Source organism: Palaemon carinicauda, chromosome 12 (assembly GCF_036898095.1).
Source record: "Palaemon carinicauda isolate YSFRI2023 chromosome 12, ASM3689809v2, whole genome shotgun sequence".
NCBI lineage: Eukaryota > Metazoa > Arthropoda > Malacostraca > Decapoda > Palaemonidae > Palaemon > Palaemon carinicauda.
In genome coordinates this window covers 64,938,707-64,953,316 of record NC_090736.1, presented here as the reverse complement: position 1 = coordinate 64,953,316, position 14,610 = coordinate 64,938,707, and the positions used below count along the sequence as shown (strand labels likewise).

General features: G+C 36.0%; 1 protein-coding gene and 1 pseudogene across 1 annotated transcript; both read left to right on the top strand.

Moving 5' to 3' along the window:
- Window positions 1-1,774: 1,774 nt before the first annotated feature.
- LOC137650860 (telomerase reverse transcriptase-like) lies at window positions 1,775-5,456 on the top strand (annotated as a pseudogene).
- A 6,786-nt stretch (window positions 5,457-12,242) lies between these two features.
- On the top strand, window positions 12,243-14,246 carry LOC137650567 (telomerase reverse transcriptase-like). The gene has a single exon (XM_068383778.1). The coding sequence runs from the start codon at window positions 12,336-12,338 to the stop codon at window positions 14,145-14,147; it is 1,812 nt and encodes a 603-aa protein (XP_068239879.1). The 5' UTR covers window positions 12,243-12,335; the 3' UTR covers window positions 14,148-14,246.
- Window positions 14,247-14,610: the final 364 nt, after the last annotated feature.

The window sequence follows — 14,610 nt, the reverse complement described above, 5'->3', positions numbered from 1 at the left end:
AGAACAACAAAAATCCATATTTTTTATTTTCTATGGCCTCGAAAAAGCATGCGACAGCGTACCAAGGACAGCCATGTGGCCAGTCCTCAATCACTTTGAAATCACTAAGTCTTTTGTTGACATGGGATGACAGCTAAAGTAATCCACCAAAGCAACTTGTCAGCCTCCTTCCCAATCACAGGTGGACTAAAACACAGATGTGTATTGGCTCCAACCTATATGAAGTACCCCACAACAATCCAGTTGTTGAGATTAAATACAGATTAGATGGAGGAATTTTCAAGCTAGCCAGACTCAAGTCTCGGGGCAACACCAGCACCATCATGACGGAACTAGAGTATGCAGATGACAACGCTGCTGTAGCCCACATCCAAGCAGAACCCCAAGAATCAATGGATAATTTCCATGCTTCCTACACGTGTTTTGGCCTAACAGCTAACAAGGCCAAAAACTGGGGAAAATCTACTAGTAACTAACATCACCATGGATGGACCTTCCTTTGAATGCATTGAACACTTCCCATACTTGGGAAGCATACTTTCCACCCAGAGCACCTCCAAAGAGATTGAAAACAGGTTACAAGCTGGCCACACTGCATATGGGAGACTAACCGCCAGGGTGTTCATGAACAAAGACCTAACCACCCATAGAAATGTAATGGTATATAATGCCATTATAGTATCTACCCTGTTATGCATGTGAGACTTGGACCCTTTATAGTAGGGACCACAAAAAAACTCGTTCCAATTCCACCAGAAAAAAAATAACACCAATGAAAATCAAATGGAATGACTGTTTCCAATACAGCAGTCCTTGAAAGAGTCAACGACACCAGCATTGAGGACACAAGACTACCTAAGAAAATACTCTACATTGAGTTAAATACAGGTGATTGCCCTAGAGGCCCCCCTATGTTTTGATTTAAAGACCAACTCGAGGAAGCTAACATAAACCCAGAGGCCTTTGCAGCTTCAGCTAGCAATAGGAACGAGTGGAGAAGCAAAGTTAAAGTGGGCACGGACCTTTGAAGAGAATAGAAGAGCCAATCTGTTAGCTAAATGATAACAATGGGCAGAAAGAGCAAATCAACCACAACTACCTCTTCTAAAGCATGAAGCTCTCACTTGGAGAAGTTATAGGTGTTCAAACTGTGAGTATAAATAGAAAAATAGTTAAAAGTGATACCCAGTGTATTTAACAAGCTTATGGATAAATATGGAGACAAGAAATTCAGTTCATCAGTAACATGTGTCAATAAGAAATGTAACTTTTGAAGTGCTGGATGAGGGTTTAACTTAACTTTTATCAAGATATGGAAAAGTTGAGAATATCAGAAGAAACAAATTTTCCTACGAACCTTTCAAAGGGTTATTAACAGGAGTGCGGACAGCTACGATGCAGTTAAAAGGAAAAAGTTCCATCTTTCATCACAACATATGGTTATACTGTTTCCTTTATCTATAATGGACAACTACATACATGCTTTAGATGTGAATCATAAGACACATGGTTAAGGAACGTGAATATGTGATGAGAAGAGAAGTGTTTAGTGAAGAAGAATACCCTGAAATCAACACCGATAAGGAAGAAAAGGAAAAGAATCGTCAGAAAAGGAAGGAAAAATGATTACAGGTTATACAGATATTGTACAGGATGCTGAAAAAGGAGGCAAGGAAAATCATTTGATAAATTCCGCGGTCATTCAAGTTGTAGAAGAAAGGGGAAAGAAAAAACAAATGAGGATCTGCATGTTAGTGATGAAGAGGACATGGACATGGAAGAATTTTACCAGGATCAAGGAATTATTAAGTCACAGGAAGTTAGAACTTGTCAAATGAAAACTTCAGTGGTGAAAGTAATGGTTCATCATGCAATAGATGATGAAAATCAGGTTAATGAAATAATCTTGGGAAAAGATGTAGGAAGCTTAAATGGGCAAGATATTGAGGAAATGTATGTAAGTGTTAAAGTGTATCAAAATATTCAAATAGAGGCAAAAATTAGTGGAGAAAACTGCGAAATTGTAAGTGAAGAAACTAAAAATGTTTCATTGGAATGAAATACAACTCCGCTTGTGCCAAATATGGGAAGGAAAAGTGGGACTTGGCATACAAAAAAGGTACTACAAATCAAAAGTGAAAAAGAATAAAACTTTGGACAGGAAAAGGAGGAATCTTTGGCCATGACTTGATTTTTAGATGAAAGTGATTCTGTGGATGATCTGCTTAGGAATCATTCTAAGAAACCAAAAGATTATTGAGTAGTATTTTTTATATATTTCTAGAATAAATTAGAATTAATTTTGTCAATATTGAATATTGCCACAATTAATGTAAATGGGTTGAATAATGTAAACAAGGAAATGGTGTTGATTAATTTTGTGCTGTTGCATAAACTTGATGTAGTTTTAATTCAGGAGTATAATATTGAAGTTGAAGGTAAATTCGAATACTTAGAAAAGTATTGTAAAATTCTGATAACTTACTCTCAAAATCTTGAAGGAGGCTTAGCTATACTTGTCAACAACAAATCTAATGTGGACATTTTGAATTCAGAAATTGATGTAAATGGTCTTGTAGTAAGTGCTATAGGTAACGTGTCAACTTTTAAGATTCAAATAATGAATGTGTATGCTCCTTTAGGTAATGATGAAAAACGAGAGAGAACAATTGTTTAGTAGTGAAGCTTTATATTAAATAACAAGCAATATAATAATGGGAGGGAACTGGAATTGCATAACAAGCATGAAAGATTTGTTTGAATCCAGATAATGAACTGATGTCAAAATCACTCTTGAATCTAAAGAATAATTTAAAATTGAAAGATGTTTGGTTCATTATGAATAACCAAACACAGTATACTTTTCTGAGAGAAAATTATGGTTCCAGACTGGACAGGTTTTATTTTAAAGATTTCCAAGATAATGTGTCTAACTTTCAGACAGTTCCTTTTGAGTTGGTTAAATCACTATGCTGTAAAATTATCGTTAAAATTAGAAGATATTGTAATAATAAGGAAAAGGATATTGGAAATTGAATTGTAGTGTACTTGATGACATTATTGCAAATAATTTTAGTGTATGTTGGAAATTTACTCAGAGCAAAAGATATAACTTGGCAGTAATTCATTGGTGGATGTTTAGAAATAGGAACTTAATTTTTTCATTAGGTGCTCAAAACAAGTGAATAAGGATAAAATATGTTAAATTTACTGAATTATCAATATAAACAAAAAATGCAAAAACCGGCTAAATCCTTGTAGTTTTAATATTTTTAATCAATCAAAATCAAGAATAAATTATTTTCAAAGTGAAATATGTGAAGAAATAAAGGAGAAGATTTAAAATCCCTATTGTTGGAAGATGAACTTGATGGGAGATCTTTTCAGCCATATAGAAATCAACTGGAATGGTGGTGTGTGCATAGATTCATAGTAACAGCCTTGCATTTGTTGTTGCCCATGGAAACATGGGGATCTAAAGAAAATTTTAAAGTAATGAAACAAAAAATTAGGTATATATTAAGAAGTGGTATAAAAGATACCATATACCTAGGCAGATTACTTGAGAATTTCAAGATATTATCTTTTAAGTGGGCAGCATCATTTGAAAATCATATGATGAAAACTCACACCATCAGTAAGGTAATATTATGGGTTATTGAAAAAATAGTTTTTACACTTGTAAAAAGGCTATTTTTATGTTACTGAGGGCAGGGTAACACGATACCAGATGATATTTTTTTAAAAAAGGGATTTTAGAAAAATACATCAGGATGGTGTTTCTTTTATGAAAAGTACTGGAGCACTAAAACTATTAAACAGGAAAACTGCTCTGAAAATAGCTGAAGATCAGTCCAAATATGGAAACTGCAGCCTTCCCCCCAAGTTACGATTTCTCCCAAAGGGTCTAGATGGGGTGAGACCTCTCATTAGGTCCCAGAGTTTAATATCAAAGATGCTGTTGCTAAAGGCACGATTAGTTCTGCAGGAATGTTCAAGTCGTTTCAGTGTTGGGGTTACTTTAAAATCTGCCAAGTGTTTTGTCAGAGCCTGGGAAGACTATATTAACATAGTCAAAACTCTTGATAATAAAGTTTACATTGTTAAAGTTGATATTGCTGATGCATACGGTAGTATTATGCATAGTAAGTTGCTATAGATTCTGGATAAGTGTATGCATACATTTCCCAGGAATATTTATTATGACCCCTATGAACCTTATCGTGGTCCTTCAACAAAGACCCGAAGAAAATTATATGTGAGGTTGGATGAAAATCGCCAACCTATGACCCAATTAGAAGACAATTCTCATAATAAATTAGTCAAGGTTGGAAGTACTATAGAAATAGATACGAGCGAGGTCTTTAGCAAATTTGAGCTAATGATTCGGAGACAGATTGTACGAGTTGGGAGGAAACGTTATGTTTTAAGGAAAGGAGTACCGCAGGGTGGGTATATGTCTCCCTTTCTGTGCGATGTATATTATTCTGCTTTGTGCCAGGAATACCTGGGAAACTATATAGATGAAACCAGTCTTTTGTTACGTTCAGTTGATGATATTTTGTACGCAACATCATCACATGAGAAAGCTGAAAGTTTCCTGAGGCTCATGAATGATGGAATGAAGGATTATGATGTCTCACTTAATACAAATAAAACAAAGCATAACCTAATGGGTCCAACTAGAATTTGTTTTAATGGTGTCATAATTTGCTCTGATACTTTGCAAGTGTTAGTAGATGTAGCATCAGTTATGGCATGTTATCCACGCTATACAATGAGATTCAATAGATATAAAAACCCAGGAAAACTGTTTGCTGAACGTGTCCATCAGGTTACTTTTGCCAGATTGAAAATTCTGGTAATTAATCCTGTATATACAAATGTGTCTGGACTTATTTCCAATTTGTGGAGGACAAGTTTGATGAGTGGGATCAGAATTTTAGCCCTAATCGATTGGTTATTAGTGCCAAAGAAGACAGTGAATATAAAGTTTATATGCAAAACTGTGGTAAGAGTGAGTAAGAAAGTTTGGAGTAGAATCCATGGAACCTGGAAAGGTAGTAATAAAGTGGGGCAAATAACTAGTGAATTAGTGAGGATTGTTTTCATTGGGGGAATTTTAAGTATATGGAAGCTCCCTAAACTGCCAACACATCCAGGGATTTATTCACAACTCTATGGCCATGTGGTCAAATTATTGAAGGCATTGCCAAGGGAGTATTACTGCCTCCTACCATCATTCTTTAGGAATGCCCTTGCTCTGAAGTAGTGTTGGGAAAGCTTTATAGTAAAATGAAACCTCACAATATTGGACTAATTAATGGGAACGGTTGTCCAGTACCACCAAAAATCAAACAAATGAAGCAAAATTGTACCAAATTCTATGGGCTATAGGCCTACCATCTATGCCAAACATATGGCTAACATGAAAACGAGTAGCTGAGATCATCTCATTTTTGTTTTTCACCTTATAATGACATAATTAGTAATTGAATTGAATGACACTTAAAAATAAAGATTACTTCAATCATGGGCCATATCAAAACAAACTGAATACAGTGCCAGAAATCACTTGTGAGTAACTTGGGAACTGACGAGTTCCTGTTTCTAAACAAACGCTGTGTTGATAAGCTCTCGTCTGTGTTTTTCCAAGGATTTTAAGGAAATCCACGCCTCAAAATTTAACTCATTAATATTGCGTGAAACAAGTGACGCTACAATTTAGTGTTTTGTTTGTTGTTTTGTACTGTTTGAAACATATAGATAGTACAGTGAACCCTCGCTACTTCGCGGTTCGACCATCGCGGATTCACCACTTTGCGGATTTTTTTCATAACCCATGTATATACATATATCGCGGATTTTCCAGAAATATCGAAAATACTGGAAGTGACCGATGGTGCGAGATTGGAGAAAGTAAGGAAAATTGAATCGTGATGGATTTTCAATATAAATGAAACTTTGAGGAGCAACTAAGATATCATTTGTTAGAGAGATAGAGAGAGGTAAGGAATGGGAGGTAGTGAAAAGTAGCCCACAGAGAGAGAGAGAGAGAGAGAGAGAGAGAGAGAGAGAGAGAGAGAGAGAGGGGGGGGGTTTAAATGTAATAAACAAAAAATTTGATAGGTTATAACACATTGGTGCTTATGTAATATCAACTGTATACTGTAGACGGTTTGAATAAGTTAAGAAATGGTATAAATGATACTTTGTTAGTGTATTCGTACACACTCAAGAGCGGCAGCTAGATGACGGCTGATCTAATCACAGCCAAAAGTAAAAAAAAAAAAAGAAGTCAACAATACTCGATTTTTAAAACAAACCCGAAATTTAAAAACAAAAATACACGCTTTCTTAATGTGCAATTAACTATATAAAGAGTGGCAATTTTCTAGAATAAAATGATATTTCCCAAAAAATAGTGGTTTGCTGATGAAACCGGATGCCGTATTTTTAGCTATGATTGAAATGGATGTAGACTCGGCCTAATTATTTCGTTTCGTATTTAATTGACACTAAGAAAACTAATTTGAGCTTCTTCATCTAAATGTAAGTATTGTGTAACACGAAGAGAGAGAGAGAGAGAGAGAGAGAGAGAGAGAGAGAGAGAGAGAGAGAGAGAGAGAGAGAGAGAGAATCAGCTGTTGTACTCAAATGGCGTGTTTTTGTTTCGTGAGAATTTCATCGCCACGACTTTTAACAACAACATACTGTACTGAACTTTACAGACTTCTGTAATATGATAAAGTAAAATATTTGTAATCTATTTTATATGAAATGGGGCTATTTTTTTTTTTTTTAAATTTACATTTACGTATGTAAAACAATCTCTCTCTCTCTCTCTCTCTCTCTCTCTCTCTCTCTCTCTCTCTCTCTCTCTCTCTCTCTCTCTCTCTCGTAGATTGTTTTCCTGCTTTGCTACGTATGTATGATTTTATATAGATATGGTAAATAATATTTGTAATAACATATTTTATCAAAGCTTTTACTGTAATATTATTTATCACTTTCATCATGCGCGTTAAATTCCTTAGTTTGTTTACTGAGCGTACTTTATGACGCCGTCGTTTCAGGCGGCGTCATAAAGAAAAACATTTCATTTGGAAGTCCTAAGAAAAATTAAGTAAAACATTAGTAATAACCAAATCAACATACTGTACTGAATAATCAATATAATCGATGCAGAAACTAACCTATACACAGATGTGTAAATGCGTTTGTTTCTTCATTATAATCAGAGATAAACGTAAACAAAACATTGGTTGCCATTTTTTATCGTGCTTTTTGGCGTGTTTAGGAAACGCATGATATAAAGTCGCCCTTAATATTTGTGCCTGTTTTAGTTTAGGGTACGTTAATACATGCATTAAGTGTTCTGTACATTAAAGGGTAGTTTGTTAACAGTACTACGTGCAAGGGAAGGTTTTAAAAGTCTGAATATACATGTTAAATAAATAGGTAAATATGCTGTCACTACTTCGCGGATTTTCACCTATCGCAGCCGGGTCTGGAACCTATCTACCGCGATAAACGAGGGTTCACTGTATAGACTTTAAAGAAGTTGGCCTGGGGAAACCCTGTCTGGTTAAGTCGACACAGTTCTTAGGCTAAGCTAGTCTAAACCTTCTTACAGCCTCTCCTAACTGCATCCTGTGGTCCCCCTTGTTTATTACAGAATGCATGCAAGCGACCGAGTGTCTGACGGTATAATCAGACCCCCTCTGCTGTCTTGTAGGGTATGCCACTTTAGGTAAAAGGTAGGAGAAGGAAAACTGAAATAAAACCATGCCAGTTGGCCTGGCTGTAAGGCTAGATTTGGTGGACTAGATTATCGGCAACCCTAGGCAACTCTACGCCACAAGTCTTGCACGTCACACTTGTGTGCTGCAGAAGGAAGGTGTGGAGCCTGTGTGTGGACATTGCTCTGGCAGTGTTGTGCTGCTCTCAGCAAGTCTAGAATACCTAGTGAAGGGCTAGTATCAGCGTACGCCCCAACACCAGATGCGGAAGACCATGTCAGAGGTACCTTCTACCAACAGCTCGACACTGCAATATCCCAAGTTTTATCTGGGGACAGTCTACTTTTCTTACAGGATTTTAATGCTATAGTGGGGGAAACCATGAAGTTCAGACACTCGAATTGATTTAAGACCACCTGAAACATCCAAGATTAAAACACTGACATATTTTAGATTATTATGCCATTGACAGACAACCCAAAAATGAAATTTTGATCACAAGAAGCATTCCTGGAGCCGATGACTGCTAGACAGACCACTGGGTGCTCATCACAAAATCAAAACTAACCATCAAAAGGAAGCCATATAACATTCAACAAAAACGAAGCCAGAAGAAGATACAACACTGGTAAATTAAAAGACCCTGATACATCTCAAGTTTTCCAAGCAGAAATCCAGCAGAACCTATCAGCCACGGAACCTTCAATTGATGCTAAATGGAATAACTTACGAGATGCCATCAATGAAGCTCCAAAAATTGTGATTGGTCACCAGAGCAAACATCACCAGGACTGATTTGACGACAACAATGAAGATATTAAGTCCCTCATTAATGCCAAACAGAAAGCTCGAATAGCCGTCGACCAAGACCCTAATTCCCACCCTAAGAAAGCTTAATGTGTACAAGCAGTCAGTGTCAAGCCAGGCTTCAAGAACCACAAAGTGAGTGGTGGCCGCAAATGGCTCAAGACCCAGATGGTTATGCTGACATCAGGAACCTTAAAAGCTTCTTTGCAGGCATAAAAAAATTTTTCAGACCAGAGCACACTGCTGCAGGGACACGCTTGGAAGCAGACAACACCATCCTCACAGAAAATAAGAGATCCAAAGCTGTGCTCATCAACTACAGGAAAAATCAAAAGAACAACAAAAACCCATATTTTTTATTTTCTATGGCCTCGAAAAAGCATGCGACAGCATACCAAGGACAGCCATGTGGCCAGTCCTCAATCACTTTGAAATCACTAAGTCTTTTGTTGACATGGGATGACTGCTAAAGTAATCCACCAAAGCAACTTGTCAGCCTCCTTCCCAATCACAGGTGGACTAAAACACAGATGTGTATTGGCTCCAACCTATATGAAGTACCCCACAACAATCCAGTTGTTGAGATTAAATACAGATTAGATGGAGGAATTTTCAAGCTGGCCAGACTCAAGTCTCGGGGCAACACCAGCACCATCATGACGGAACTAGAGTATGCAGATGACAACGCTGCTGTAGCCCACATCCAAGCAGAACCCCAAAAATCAATGGATAATTTCCATGCTTCCTACACGTGTTTTGGCCTAACAGCTAACAAGGCCAAAAACTGGGGAAAATCTACTAGTAACCAACATCACCATGGATGGACCTTCCTTTGAATGCATTGAACACTTCCCATACTTGGGAAGCATACTTTCCACCCAGAGCACCTCCAAAGAGATTGAAAACAGGTTACAAGCTGGCCACACTGCATATGGGAGACTAACCGCCAGGGTGTTCATGAACAAATGTAATGGTAGAAATGTAATGGTATATAATACCATTATAGTATCTACCCTGTTATGCATGTGAGACTTGGACCCTTTATAGTAGGGACCACAAAAAAACTCGTTCCAATTCCACCAGAAAAAAAATAAGACTAATGAAAATCAAATGGAATGACTGTTTCCAATACAGCAGTCCTTGAAAGAGTCAACGACACCAGCATTGAGGACACAAGACTACCTAAGAAAATACTCTACATTGAGTTAAATACAGGTGATCGCCCTAGAGGCCCCCCTATGTTTTGATTTAAAGACCAACTCGAGGAAGCTAACATAAACCCAGAGGCCTTTGCAGCTTCAGCTAGCAATAGGAACGAGTGGAGAAGCAAAGTTAAAGTGGGCACGGACCTTTGAAGAGAATAGAAGAGCCAATCTGTTAGCTAAATGATAACAATGGGCAGAAAGAGCAAATCAACCACAACTACCTCTTCTAAAGCATGAAGCTCTCACTTGGAGAAGTTATAGGTGTTCAAACTGTGAGTATAAATAGAAAAATAGTTAAAAGTGATACCCAGTGTATTTAACAACCTTATGGATAAATATGGAGACAAGAAATTCAGTTCATCAGTAACATGTGTCAATAAGAAATGTAACTTTTGAAGTGCTGGATGAGGGTTTAACTTAACTTTTATCAAGATATGGAAAAGTTGAGAATATCAGAAGAAACAAATTTTCCTACGAACCTTTCAAAGGGTTATTAACAGGAGTGCGGACAGCTACGATGCAGTTAAAAGGAAAAGTTCCATCTTTCATCACAACATATGGTTATACTGTTTCCTTTATCTATAATGGACAACTACATACATGCTTTAGATGTGAATCATAAGACACATGGTTAAGGAACGTGAATATGTGATGAGAAGAGAAGTGTTTAGTCAAGAAGAATACCCTGAAATCAACACCGATTAGGGAAGAAAAGGAAAAGAATCGTCAGAAAAGGAAGGAAAAATGATTACAGGTTATACAGATATTGTACAGGATGCTGAAAAAGGAGGCAAGGAAAATCATTTGATAAATTCCGCGGTCATTCAAGTTGTAGAAGAAAGGGGAAAGAAAAAACAAATGAGGATCTGCATGTTAGTGATGAAGAGGACATGGACATGGAAGAATTTTACCAGGATCAAGGAATTATTAAGTCACAGGAAGTTAGAACTTGTCAAATGAAAACTTCAGTGGTGAAAGTAATGGTTCATCATGCAATAGATGATGAAAATCAGGTTAATGAAATAATCTTGGGAAAAGATGTAGGAAGCTTAAATGGGCAAGAGATTGAGGAAATGTATGTAAGTGTTAAAGTGTATCAAAATATTCAAATAGAGGCAAAAATTAGTGGAGAAAACTGCGAAATTGTAAGTGAAGAAACTAAAAATGTTTCATTGGAATGAAATACAACTCCGCTTGTGCCAAATATGGGAAGGAAAAGTGGGACTTGGCATACAAAAAAGGTACTACAAATCAAAAGTGAAAAAGAATAAAACTTTGGACAGGAAAAGGAGGAATCTTTGGCCATGACTTGATTTTTAGATGAGAGTGATTCTGTGGATGATCTGCTTAGGAATCATTCTAAGAAACCAAAAGATTATTGAGTAGTATTGTTTATATATTTCTAGAATAAATTAGAATTATTTTTGTCAATATTGAATATTGCCACAATTAATGTAAATGGGTTGAATAATGTAAACAAGGAAATGGTGTTGATTAATTTTGTGCTGTTGCATAAACTTGATGTAGTTTTAATTCAGGAGTATAATATTGAAGTTGAAGGTAAATTCGAATACTTAGAAAAGTATTGTAAAATTCTGATAACTTACTCTCAAAATCTTGAAGGAGGCTTAGCTATACTTGTCAACAACAAATCTAATGTGGACATTTTGAATTCAGAAATTGATGTAAATGGTCTTGTAGTAAGTGCTATATGTAACGTGTCAACTTTTAAGATTCAAATAATGAATGTGTATGCTCCTTTAGGTAATGATGAAAAACGAGAGAGAACAATTGTTTAGTAGTGAAGCTTTATATTAAATAACAAGCAATATAATAATGGGAGGGAACTGGAATTGCATAACAAGCATGAAAGATTTGTTTGAATCCAGATAATGAACTGATGTCAAAATCACTTTTGAATCTAAAGAATAATTTAAAATTGAAAGATGTTTGGTTCATTATGAATAACCAAACACAGTATACTTTTCTGAGAGAAAATTATGGTTCCAGACTGGACAGGTTTTATTTTAAAGATTTCCAAGATAATGTGTCTAACTTTCAGACAGTTCCTTTTGAGTTGGTTAAATCACTATGCTGTAAAATTATCGTTAAAATTAGAAGATATTGTAATAATAAGGAAAAGGATATTGGAAATTGAATTGTAGTGTACTTGATGACATTATTGCAAATAATTTTAGTGTATGTTGGAAATTTACTCAGAGCAAAAGATATAACTTGGCAGTAATTCATTGGTGGATGTTTAGAAATAGGAACTTAATTTTTTCATTAGGTGCTCAAAACAAGTGAATAAGGATAAAATATGTTAAATTTACTAAATTATCAATATAAACAAAACATGCGAAAACCGGCTAAATCCTTGTAGTTTTAATATTTTTAATCAATCAAAATCAAGAATAAATTATTTTCAAAGTGAAATATGTGAAGAAATAAAGGAGAAGATTTAAAATCCCTATTGTTGGAAGATGAACTTGATGGGAGATCTTTTCAGCCATATAGAAATCAACTGGAATGGTGGTGTGTGCATAGATTCATAGTAACAGCCTTGCATTTGTTGTTGCCCATGGAAACATGGGGATCTAAAGAAAATTTTAAAGTAATGAAACAAAAAATTAGGTATATATTAAGAAGTGGTATAAAAGATACCATATACCTAGGCAGATTACTTGAGAATTTCAAGATATTATCTTTTAAGTGGGCAGCATCATTTGAAAATCATATGATGAAAACTCACACCATCAGTAAGGTAATATTATGGGTTATTGAAAAAATAGCTTTTACACTTGTAAAAGGCTATTTTTATGTTACTGAGGGCAGGGTAACACGATACCAGATGATATTTTTTTTAAAAAGGGATTTTAGAAAAATACATCAGGATGGTGTTTCTTTTATGAAAAGTACTGGAGCACTAAAACTATTAAACAGGAAAACTGCTCTGAAAATAGCTGAAGATCAGTCCAAATATGGAAACTGCAGCCTTCCCCCCAAGTTACGATTTCTCCCAAAGGGTCTAGATGGGGTGAGACCTCTCATTAGGTCCCAGAGTTTAATATCAAAGATGCTGTTGCTAAAGGCACGATTGGTTCTGCAGGAATGTTCAAGTCGTTTCAGTGTTGGGGTTACTTTAAAATCTGCCAAGTGTTTTGTCAGAGCCTGGGAAGACTATATTAACATAGTCAAAACTCTTGATAATAAAGTTTACATTGTTAAAGTTGATATTGCTGATGCATACGGTAGTATTATGCATAGTAAGTTGCTAGAGATTCTGGATAAGTGTATGCATACATTTCCCAGGAATATTTATTATGACCCCTATGAACCTTATCGTGGTCCTTCAACAAAGACCCGAAGAAAATTATATGTGAGGTTGGATGAAAATCGCCAACCTATGACCCAATTAGAAGACAATTCTCATAATAAATTAGTCAAGGTTGGAAGTACTATAGAAATAGATACGAGCGAGGTCTTTAGCAAATTTGAGCTAATGATTCGGGGACAGATTGTACGAGTTGGGAGGAAACGTTATGTTTTAAGGAAAGGAGTACCGCAGGGTGGGTATATGTCTCCCTTTCTGTGCGATGTATATTATTCTGCTTTGTGCCAGGAATACCTGGGAAACTATATAGATGAAACCAGTCTTTTGTTACGTTCAGTTGATGATATTTTGTACGCAACATCATCACATGAGAAAGCTGAAAGTTTCCTGAGGCTCATGAATGATGGAATGAAGGATTATGATGTCTCACTTAATACAAATAAAACAAAGCATAACCTAATGGGTCCAACTAGAATTTGTTTTAATGGTGTCATAATTTGCTCTGATACTTTGCAAGTGTTAGTAGATGTAGCATCAGTTATGGCATGTTATCCACGCTATACAATGAGATTCAATAGATATAAAAACCCAGGAAAACTGTTTGCTGAACGTGTCCATCAGGTTACTTTTGCCAGATTGAAAATTCTGGTAATTAATCCTGTATATACAAATGTGTCTGGACTTATTTCCAATTTGTGGAGGACAAGTTTGATGAGTGGGATCAGAATTTTAGCCCTAATCGATTGGTTATTAGTGCCAAAGAAGACAGTGAATATAAAGTTTATATGCAAAACTGTGGTAAGAGTGAGTAAGAAAGTTTGGAGTAGAATCCATGGAACCTGGAAAGGTAGTAATAAAGTGGGGCAAATAACTAGTGAATTAGTGAGGATTGTTTTCATTGGGGGAATTTTAAGTATATGGAAGCTCCCTAAACTGCCAACACATCCAGGGATTTATTCACAACTCTATGGCCATGTGGTCAAATTATTGAAGGCATTGCCAAGGGAGTATTACTGCCTCCTACCATCATTCTTTAGGAATGCCCTTGCTCTGAAGTAGTGTTGGGAAAGCTTTATAGTAAAATGAAACCTCACAATATTGGACTAATTAATGGGAACGGTTGTCCAGTACCACCAAAAATCAAACAAATGAAGCAAAATTGTACCAAATTCTATGGGCTATAGGCCTACCATCTATGCCAAACATATGGCTAACATGAAAACGAGTAGCTGAGATCATCTCATTTTTTTTTTCACCTTATAATGACATAATTAGTAATTGAATTGAATGACACATAAAAATAAAGATTACTTCAATCATGGGCCATATCAAAACAAACTGAATACAGTGCCAGAAATCACTTGTGAGTAACTTGGGAACTGACGAGTTCCTGTTTCTAAACAAACGCTGTGTTGATAAGCTCTCGTCTGTGTTTTTCCAAGGATTTTAAGGAAATCCACGCCTCAAAATTTAACTCATTAATATTGCGTGAAACAAGTGACGCTACAATTTAGTGTTTTGT

What these genes read in the sequence shown, in the direction of transcription:
- LOC137650567 (XM_068383778.1), top strand. Translation starts at nt 12,336, where the DNA reads ATGGAAACATGGGGATCTAAAGAAAATTTTAAAGTAATGAAACAAAAA.